We start from the raw sequence: 11812 nt of genomic DNA on the forward strand, positions 1-11812 counted from the left end.
ATAACTGAACCGTTTAAAACACAGTTAGAAAAAAGAAATCATGAAACAGTGACTGAAAATGGAGCCTCAATCTATTCCCGAACAACATAACTATGATCACACTATACAAAGTACAGATTACAAACTTGATCACTCTTTATAATACAAACACCACCGAACAAAAGACGTTAGACAAGGAGCTCAGGTATGTTGCAAACGATCAATTTCATCGTCATGATCACAACCACCAACAGGCAGAACAGAAAAAGAGAAACCTTACAATAGCAAACACCACAAGATAAGCCATGGACAAGTACATAGTCCAGCCTTTACCCCATCTCCATCAAGGATAGAAGAACAGCAAAACATTAAGAGAGATCCACTGTCATTGTTCACCTAACGCTGCAGAAGAGACGATATAAAGTTAAATGAGACAAATAACTTCATGGGAATTTTGCTACTAACATGAATCACACATTAGGAAGCAGATTGCTCCACTCCAAAGACATCATACATAAGGCAACCAAAAAGCAGGTGATAGAAGTATTGAGTCAGCTTGTTAGTATAGAATTGCTTTGACTTGACTCATCAAGAAAAAATAACTTATGCAAAGGGTTCTCCAGAAAATCTCAAATCATGCACTACTGAGAGCAACTAAGTAGTTCGATGTAGTGGATTTAAATAGAAAATCATCAAGAAATGATAGCCTAGCCAGAGGATTCTCCTTAAAATCTCGATGCATGTACAAATGAGAGCCATACACAGACAACATAAGAGGCTAATTACTGGCCTTTTGAGAAACAAATACTGGAACTAGCTAATATGTTTCATGATGCATTGATGCCAATGCAGTAAAGTATACTAGCACCAAAATCACGGAAAGACAGAACCATGGGCAAAGCACATAGCAGGTTTCAAAAAATCAAGATGTTACTAAAGTAGAAAACACAATGATACATGCTAGTCATCTACTTACACAGCATACAGTAGTTTACAAGACGAATACATTTAGTAATAGAATATTTTTTTTTAAAAAGATTTACTTGTAGGATTTAATTAAAAACAAAGTTTTTCCTTGTGAAAGGATAAAATATATATTGATTCATATTTCAGCACAGCAAATACATACCTGGTAAAGCTTCTTCTGGTTCGTTCTTCACTATGACAACAGGGCAAGATGCATGGTTGCTGCAATACTTGCTCACACTTCCCAAAAACATTCTGCCAAAACACGGAGTTTTCAAAATTAGCAGCAATATGAATAAGTTTTAGCCTTAAAAATGTCACATCTTTATGAATTTTTCACGTGAATTAAAAGCAAAAAAGAATTTATGCTTTTGAATGCTAACATTCCTTGAAACCATATTTCACCCTGCTCTATATGCCTAAAAGAACATTGGGCTGCTATAGTACTATACATCAACTGATTGCAGTTGAGACTTAGAGCACCAGCTAGTCCTATCAGTAAATCTGACTGAAAAGTTTACCTCTTAATGGGTCCAAAAGCACGGTTTCCCATCACAAGCAAATCTGCATGCATTTCGTCAACAACTTCACATATTTTTTCCTTTGGATCCCCAACAACTATTTGGGTTTTGACGTTCGGCTAAAAAGAAAGTAGGCAACAAAAGGAAAGTTAGTCCTTAGTAAAAGGAGTGATATACTAATTTAATGTACTTATTTAATGCACAATACGACATAAGCTAAACTGCAATGAACCGTCACAATAATTGAACTTAACAAACAAAAATCAGGATAGAGACACAGGACATGCGACATCAAGGGAATCAAAAGCGATCATCACTTGTACAGTTATTAACAACTTGTTTCGTTCTTTTGAACTTCGAAGGGAGGGGGCACAGAGGTGAAGTCAGGATATTTTTATGGGGGGTATTAATTAATAATCTTACTACACTCAATTAAAAAGGAAATAATTGCTATATAATTCTATTATATACACCAAACTCAAAAAAAAAATTCCAAAGAGGAGGGGAGCGAAGGCCACCCTTGGCCATGACATAGTTTCGCCTATGGGAGGGGTTGCTTTATGGTTAATAATAAAAAGACTGATAGAGTATGGTAAGAATAAGAACTATGCCCAACTCATTACCTCATATGTTCATATCCAGAGTAGCTTCACAAACTACCTTTGCCTAGTCACAGAGAAATAACAAACCTGTAATCTAGATACATAGAGTAGTTGACAGTTCTGAACTTAGCAAGCATATGGAAAGATCTACATTAAGGGTGAAGGAGCTGTCATATTGGCAATGTCAATAAATTTACGATCCCAATTGTACAATCCTACAATCCAGGCAAGACCATCTATATCGGGGTAATTGGATATGGCCATAGGATCATTAGGATCGCCATGGAAAGAAATTTAATGATCTTGCTTATATAGGGGAAAACGGATCTATTTTTCAGCGCGTTAAAGCCTCATGCCTTGAGCCCAAGGTAAGTTACTGATATGTTAGGTTGTTACATATATATGATACATCAAAAAATATATGAAATCATTTCCGAACACAAATGAAAGAGTAAAATACATTCATGAACTCTTCATGCTCTACTTCTCCTAATTCTATCTCCTCTCATTCTTCAAAATCAGCATCCTTCACTTGAAACTTCGTTAATTTCCTAATATCCTAATCCAACTTGAGGCCCATTCTACCAATTTTCACCGCTAATTGGGATTCCTTTTGTGAAAGTTTGTTGGATTGGATCAAGACATGTCATTTGGAGCTCCAAAGGAGAAATTCCATCTCACATGAAAAAGAAAGCTTTTTTTCCAACTTTTATTGCTTTATATCTTCATACTCAATTTTATATGCTCGGAAACTAGCTAGATGTGCATTTGTTATGGTACTTGCAGCCCCTTTGCAATTTACTTTTCTTGGATTAGATAAGTTCTGAAATTATTTAACAGCTACCCACCTCTTGTAGGTGGGTTTGGATTAGTTGAGTACCATAAATCTGAGGTAAATTGCTTCCTATTCTATTTGATTATCGCTTGCAGTACATCACAGTTTGTACCTTGTGATTTTATTGTTATGAATGATTATTTGATATCTAATGTAAACTGGGTATAATGAGTTGCAATGTCTATATTATAATTTGGTGTGCCCTTTTGTTGGCAAAATCATTAACACAATGATGTTTATAGTATGCAAGTTGCATTTTCTAACAAAGTACTCCCTCTAGCTATTATTAGCTTATCCACTTACCTTTTTAGGTTGTCGCTTGTTAGTTTACCCACTTCTTTTTTCTGTTTTTGGAATGGTCCCACTAATTGTTCATTATTATTTTTACCTTCTCACTCTATTTTTCTTGGCCCATACATTAACTTCAATACAATAAGCCACTAAATTAATAATTTCTCTTTCCTTCTATGACTCACATACCTATTTCTCCTAAAACTCTATGTCCAAAGAAATGGGTAAACTAATAAGGAGTAGTTATTAAACATTGAATAATACAACTAATTACTAGCTATCCCTCCTATTTTGTTGCTTTTAACTTCCAGGATGAGTTAACTTTTAGCCTATCATTATATACTCGATATGTTTGCAAAAGTTGTAGGATCTTATGATCCTATGGACCCCTTACATTCCAACGTAGATTCGCAATCCTAATAACATCACATACACGTAATTCAGAGAACAAACAATTTCCTCATATTTGGCAAGCAAGTGATGTAGCAAAGTCTTTACTTGATGGACCATTGTCCTTCGAAATAAGTATTACCTACAATTCAAGTAGAGAGGTAGAGCCAAACTATGAAGTTAACCATGATAATTCTTTCTGAAACTTGTTTATAATCTCTCTCCCAATTTACATTCAGTAACTTGTACAAAAGCTGAATTTTCCGGCTAATCTGAAGGATTATCTAGGTGATCCCACTTCTCTTTTGGCATTCAACAATCTTTCTCTCATTCAACAAAGGATTCACATTTCCAAATCATAATATAAGTAAATGAAGCTCATTAATCATCATACGTCAGAAACTGACAAATGCAACAGCTAACCGCACGTAAAAACCCAATTAGAGTTAATTACCTACAACCCATCAAAATTCTCCAACAACCCATCAAAATTCCTCATAATCAAGTCTACAACTCATCAAACACGAAAAATTTCATCTAACTAACATCAATTTAACATCAGACAATCAATTTTCAATCACTCCAAAATTTCAAGATGTAGTATTATATAATCCATATTTGACTTTAATTAAGCAAACCACATCAGTTTTGATCATCACAATTCTAAATTCTTTCAAATCAGCTTAACCAAAACCTTACAAAAAACAACTCACATTTTTCTGAGTAGCAATTTCCAAAGCATGATTGATAATAGCATCAGTAACACGTTTCAGATGAGCTTCAATTGCCGCCGCAAAAGCTGGCACCTCCAAACCTATAACATTCATTTCACATAAGTAACAAATAAGCATTAATTACATTGATTGACGCGTAATAATATCATAAATTTCAACTCCGTTCTAAAACAAGTGAAACACTTATTTATTTCAGAACGGAGAAAGTATATATCAAAACCCATTTTTCAAATAATATCAAAATGAAAATTTGAAGAACTTAACTGGGCCCACCAAAAGGGATAGAACCAGGGTTGATCCCCATAGCAATAGACGGTGGAGATTGAACATGAAGAATGATGAATGAACCTCCATCGTCTGATCGAAGTGTGACGTTATCAAGGGCCCACTTTAAGGCGTTCATACTTTCATCACTGCCATCAACTGCTACCACTACGCATCTTAGAGTTCCAGACATGGCTGATTTTGTTGTAAGTCAGCAAAGAAAACGAAGAAGAAAAAGAGTTTAGTTTTTTGGGGGTTTTGATATTTATATTATGGTTGTAATAAAGATATTTTAGAATTGTTGTTGTGAAAGGTCAGTGAATTTTAATTATAGTACTTGTTCAAAATGTCTCTTGAGTATGCCAACAGCTGGCGAATGTTGATCTGTTTGAGGAGTAGTATTAGATTAGTACTATGGGTAGGAGGATTTCGTCATAGAGTTATCACCCATGGTTTCTTCTGCTTTTTCTGTGAGTCTTGGACAACTAACTCTTCGTTTTTATTCGGGAAATTATACATGGTGACAGTGTATTTTTGGAAATTGTATTGTATTTTTTATGAGGAAGATTGTTAAACATAGTATCAACATTTTTTTAAACCGCTTCAAAAAAATTTAATGTCTTAATATCTGTTTTTTTTTTGTTAATAAAATAAGTGGTGACAAGTAAGTGAGAGAAATCTTACTTTATAAACTTGATAATTAAAAGTAAAAAACATACCGAGCTTTTATAAGCTAAATCAAAACAAACTTTACTAGAAAGAAGGAAAACATAATGGGAATCATGGGTGGAAACATGGATCCACTTCCACAACTAATTCACTTGGCTACATCCTGCACGTCTAACAAACTATTCAACTAATAAGCTATAAACTAGGAATTGACTAATATTGAAGCACTTAGTCAAACACTCCCCCTTGCTTCAAATATGCAGACTCCAAGAAGCTGTCGAAAATAATAATGCTTAGCTTGAGGAAGAGCCTTTGTTAAAATATCAGCGGCCTGCTCATTAGTTGGACAAAAATGCAGCTCTAACTCCCCCTTTGCTGTGAGACTTCGAATGAAGTGATAGCGGATGTCAATATGCTTGGTTCGGCTATGAAAAGCTGGATTTTTTGTCATTGCAATAGTAGCTTTGTTATCACAAAAAACTTTAGTTGCACCATCTTGCTTGTGATGGATATCAAACAATAGTCGCCGCAACCACATAGCTTGGCATGTTGCAGATGTCACAGCGACATACTCAGCTTCCGAAGAAGACAAAGCAACAACATCCTGCTTCTTAGAACTCTAAGATATCGCTCCTGAACCTAGACTGAAAACATGACTAGAGGTGCTTTTTCTGTCATGCACACAGCCTGCCCAATCACTGTCACTATACCCAAGTAATCTAAAATTTGCATCCTTGGAATACCAGATACCAAACTCTACAGTTCCTAATGGAGCACTCGCTTTGCTGCACCTAGATGTTGCTTTGTAGGCTCATGCATGTACCTTGACAAAACACTCACAGAGTACATGATATCTGGACGTGTGTGTGTCAAATAATTAAGTCCACCAATCAGACTCCTGAAATAAGTTGCATCTGCAGGTTGTGTACCATCTTCAAGCTGAAACTTGTCGCTAGCATTCATGGGGGTTGTTGCAGCCTTGCAATTTTGCATCCCAAACCTCAAGAGAAGATCTTTTGCATACTTTCTTTGTGAAACAAATATTCCATCATCTGCTTGTTTCACTTCAAGACCAAGAAAGTATTGTAATTTCCCTAAATCTGACATCTCAAACTCACTTTGCATGCAAGACTTAAATTCAGAAACAAGAGTTTCAGAAGACCCAAAATAAATCATGTCGTCAACATAAATGCAGACAAATAAGAAATCACCGTTATCATTCTTTTTCACATACAAAGTTGGTTCATTTTCACTCCTTACAAACCCATTCCCCAGAAAGTAAGAGTCAATTCTCTTGTACCACGCTCTCGGTGCTTGTTTAAGGCTATAAAGGGCCTTCTTAAGCTTATACACCTTTTCTTCCTTGTCACTAACAATAAATCCATCAGGTTGTGACACATAAACTTCCTCTTCTAGTTCCCCATTTAAAAAGGCAGATTTCACATCAAATTGATAGACAGGATGATTCATTTTGGCAGCTAGACATAAAAGAGTTCTCATCGTTTCAAAACGAGCCACCGGTGAGAACGTTTCATCAAAGTCAATACCTTGATGTTGAGCATATCCTTTCGCCACGAGCCTAGCTTTGAATTTATGAATGCTTCCGTCAGCATGATGCTTGATTTTAAAAACCCACTTTAAACCAATGGGTTTTTTTCCTTCCAGTAAATCAACCAATTCCCATGTCTGGTTGTGCTCGATTGCTCGTATCTCCTCTGTCATTGCAGCTTCCCATTCTTCATTGTCAAGTGCTTCTTCAAAAGAAGTTGGTTCCGTGACATATAATGCAAAAGAACATGACTCATAAATGTCTTGCAATGATCTGAATTTTCTGGGAGGAGATTCACTGGATGAATCTGGTATTGCTGTGTTCAGAGGAAAGGATCTTCCCCTACTAGAAGGAGTTGTGCCACTGCTTGCAACTGGTGATGCGGTAGGGCTCTTTGTAGGGGAACTTGGAGAGTCACTTTCAAGTGTACTCCCACTAACAAGTTCGTCATGGTCTGGCAGCGGAAAAGTTGAACTTACAACATCAGAGTTGAAGTTCCAGCTTGCATCTTCATTAAACACAACATCCCTGCTAATCAAAACTTTGCCACTCACAGGATTATATAACTTATATGCTTTGGATTTAGTACTATAACCCACAAAGATACATTTTACTGATTTGTCATCAAGCTTTTTGCGAAATTGAGAATTCACCAAAGCATAAGCTATATATACATCCAAAAACACGTAAGTGGCTTACCTTGGGCTTGTTACCTCTCCATGCTTCATATGGAGTTCTGTTGTAGACAGCCTTAGTAGGAGAAATATTAAGGATATAGACCGCTGTAGCAACGGCCTCTCCCCAGAAATGCTTCGGAACACTTCGTGCATTCATCATACTTCTTGCCATCTCCACAATTGTTCGATTTTTTCGTTCTGCAATCCCGTTTTGTTGTGGTGTGCGAGGTGCTGTGAGGTCTCGATGAATTCCATTGTTCTCACAGTATGTATTGAACTCATCTGACACAAACTCTCCACCTCGATCGGTACGAAGTGTCTTGATCTGACACCCACTTTGTTTCTCTACCAGGGACTTGAACTTTTTGAAGTAGTCAAATGTCTCAGATTTGTATCTCAAAAAATATACCCAGCACATCCGACTATAATCATCCACAAACAACAGAAAATATCGACCACCACCCAAGGACTCAACTGACATAGGACCACAAAGGTCAGCATGAACTAATTCTAGGCACTTTGAAGCTCTCCTAGCCTTGCCTACAGGAAAAGAATGTCTACTTTGTTTTCCATTAACACACCCCTCACAGAAACTGAGATTACTAATTTTAGGCAACCCGGCAACCATTTCTTTATTGCCTAACAATTGTAATCCTTTAACATTCAAATGCCCATATCTTAAATGCCATAAATTGTCTCCAGAACATCCTGTTGCTACTAGTGCATGATTTTGACAGACATCAAGCGGAAACATTCTATTTGAGGTCATATTAACGTCAAAACATTTTTTGCCAGACTTCTTTTCATGAATGCTACAAGACTTATCATCAAAGATAATTGAATAACCACTAATCATCAATTGTCCGACACTCAACAAATTATGAGCCAAACAAGGAATGTATTGCACATCATTGAGTAATTTGACATTACCTAGAAAGGTTCTCATGACAACGGTACCTCTTCCTTCGACCTGAATTGGTTTGTCATTTCCGAGTCGATCTTTAGATTTTTTCGACTCGTCAAGTTCCTTAAACATAGATTTTGTGCCGCACATATGATTGGAGCAGCCACTATCTATGAACCACACATCATTGAGCCCAGTGTCAAGTGCCGAATGAGCCATAAACAAATTGCTCTCCTCGTCTGCTTGCTCAGTGAAGTTGGTTGGTTTTCTTCTCGTTGTTTCTTCCAACATTCAGCTTCTTTGTGGCCATTCTTTTTACAATAATGGCACACAATCTGGCTTTTGCTATGACGTTGATCACCAAAGTGTCCGCGACCTCCGACATTGCTACGACCTCGTCCCCGAAATCCACCTCGTCCTCTGCCACGACCTCCAGAGTTGGGAAATTTTCCCTTACAGGATGGCTCCCCCTTCACCTGAAAGGCTTTTTCTTCAACCTTTTCACTAGACCTCCCCATCCTATCTTCGTAGGCTAACAAGGAGCTCATCAATTCATCAAAGGTGTGGATAGTGAAATCTTTGGTCTCCTCAATTGCAGTGACCAGAGGATTAAAATGGGAGAGTAAGGTTCTCAAAACCTTCTTGACAACAGTGGCTTCAGTTATTGTTTCACCATATGAACTCATTGAATTAACAATACCAGACACTTTAGAAAGATACTCTTGAACTGACTCTTTCTCTTTCATCTCCAACAATTCAAAACTACGGCAAAGAGTTTGTAACTTCACGGTGATTACCTTCTTATCACCAAGATACTCTTGTTTGAGAATATCCCAAGCTTGTTTGGACGTTGTTGCTGCTGCAATTCGTGAGAAGATACTGTCGTCAAGCGCTTGTTGGATGAAGAACAAGGCTTTGGCGTCCTTCTTGCGATTGTCTCGTAATGACTGATCAAGGTCTTTGGTATCCTTCTTATCTTCAAACCCAAATTCAACCAAATCCCATAGTTCTTGAGACCTAAACATGGTTTTCATTTTTAGGCTCCAAAATTCGTAATTTTCTCCCTTAAAAATTGGAATTAAGGGATTAGAGGTGGGGTTGGTTCCATTTGCTGACATAATTGGGTGAAAGAAAGAAATTCACAGGTTTTGTTTTTATGGTGTTTCACTTCCGTATTGTGTTTTGCTCTCACACACTGGAAACCAATAAATGCAAGGTTGGTTTTGGGTGGGGATGGGTTTTTTGGTTTCTCTCACCTACTTTACCAATTTGAGAAATATGAAAGAAACCTGCAGTGGTTGACTTTCTAAACTGGCTCTAGATACCAAAATTGTTGGTTAATAAAATAAGTGGTGACAAGTAAGTGAGAGAAAGCTTACTTTATAAACTTGATAATTAAAAGTAAAAAACATACAGAGCTTTTATAAGCTAAATCAAAACAAACTTTACTAGAAAGAAGGAAAACATAATGGGAATCATGGGTGGAAACATGGATCCACTTCCACAACTAATTCACTTGGCTACATCCTGCGCGTCTAACAAACTATTCAACTAATAAGCTATAAACTAGGAATTGACTAATATTGAAGCACTCAGTCAAACAAATGCATGTTTCAGTCATGTGAACGACAAAGATTATGATGATTTTAGAGACACGGTGTTAAATTTTTCCGCCTTTGGTCCTTCTATAATGGATGGTTGTAACTTTATTTGTAATTTCTTTATTAATCATTTAATTGTGCATCTTTTCAATTTTTTTTTTGGGTTTTCTGATTGACATATTAAATGATCAAGTATTTACATCCTTATTTTAACGTCTCTTTCAATTCGGACAAAAAAAATTGTTTATTTTTCGGTGTAGACCATAAAATTAAACATTCAAAAAACTTGGACTTAATCAGAACCTTAATATGTAGGCTCGCCCTTGGGCCTCCAAAATCTTATAAACGGGACTGCTCTTCTTACCTTTCCACTGCATACAAGTGCCTGCAACAAACACCCTACTCTAGTTTATGGATTGACTATAGCCTCTCCACCCACTATTATTGCCATCATCAAAGCTATTGGAAATGGCTACAATTTTTTTTGTCAATTATCTCTATTACATAAGGGAAGGGGAGCAACAGTGTCCTCTTTTGAACTGACCATTTTGCCCCCTTTCCTTTTCTAAATTACAAAAGGAATCTCAATACCAAAATGGGGGTCAAACAAAGCCACCGAAAATTAATTTTCAACAATCACTCAGAAATCACTTATATGAGGAAACTTTACAAATCACTCATAGAATTGAGAAAATCACGTTGTAAAAATCATGCAAACCACTCAAATAATCAGAAAACTTTACAAAAACTAAAAATTAGCTGACAAACTAAAACTAAAACTAAAACTAATATACGAGGACGTCAATACATACAAAAAATTCACAAAATTCACTTACAAATCACTGTTCTTAATAACCATTCACAATTACATACTCACAAAAATTACCTATAAACACAAATTTGATAAAAACATAAGATTTTGATAGTGTTATCACACATTCATCCATCGGCGATTTGCGAACTTTCAAATAGGTACATAATTCTTTTAATCTTCAAAGTTATTTCACATTAGTCGACTATTATGTAGTTGAAAAAATGGAGATAATAGCAATTAGTTGAAAAGGGCTTTTATATAATTAGACTTAAATTTGATTCATTTTCATATAAAATCATAAAACAAGATGTATATGAAATTTGATTCATTTATGACACTGATGAAAAAGTTACAAATTTAGTTCTTTTTTTTAATTCCAATTTTGCAAACAACTTTTGCAAAAATCCATATTTAGAAAAAAAATTACATTAATTTGCGAAAACTATTTCATGCGAAATCAAATTGTGTATGAAAAATTTGAAATTTCATTTCACCTATACTTGAAACTCAAAGTGTTCAAATTTAGAAAAGGAGAAAAATTAAAAATGACCATTTCATGCGAAATCAGATTGTGTATGAAAAACTTAAAATTCCTTTCAAATATAATTGAAACTCAAAGTGTGAACATTTAGAAAAGGAGAAAAATTAAAATGATGAAAATTCTTAAATATCAATTTGTGAAATCAGAATCTAGAAGTTAGACAAGGAAAAAAAAACTGAAATTGTATTATACTTTTCGGTTACAATTTTGGTTTCATAGAGAAATTATTGAAATCCATATAAAAAACTATTATAAATTACAAAAATAAATAAAATCAAAAAAAAGAACATGACGATATTTACTAAAGAACATCATATTGATTATAAAAGAACATGCATATATAAGACTTGAGAAACAAAAAACTATTCAAAATCACAAAAATGAATAACAACATAAAAAGAACATGGAAGAATCTTATTCACAAAATGGAGGTGAACTTAAATACTAACTTGCATTTTGAGTTTGTTTACTACTT

At 35.5% G+C, this 11812-nt stretch overlaps 1 protein-coding gene across 1 annotated transcript; it reads right to left on the reverse strand.

Annotated features, from left to right (window-relative positions):
- Positions 1-24: 24 nt before the first annotated feature.
- Positions 25-5056, reverse strand: LOC104891270 (universal stress protein PHOS34). Its single transcript, XM_010676941.4, has 5 exons — positions 4583-5056; positions 4298-4398; positions 1467-1585; positions 1109-1200; positions 25-381 (listed from the first exon to the last, which is right to left on the reverse strand). The coding sequence occupies exons 1-5, from the start codon at positions 4773-4775 to the stop codon at positions 365-367; spliced, it is 522 nt and encodes a 173-aa protein (XP_010675243.1). The 5' UTR covers positions 4776-5056; the 3' UTR covers positions 25-364.
- Positions 5057-11812: the final 6756 nt, after the last annotated feature.

The sequence above is a fragment of the Beta vulgaris genome, chromosome 1 (assembly GCF_026745355.1).
Source record: "Beta vulgaris subsp. vulgaris cultivar EL10 chromosome 1, EL10.2, whole genome shotgun sequence".
NCBI classification, from domain to species: domain Eukaryota; kingdom Viridiplantae; phylum Streptophyta; class Magnoliopsida; order Caryophyllales; family Amaranthaceae; genus Beta; species Beta vulgaris.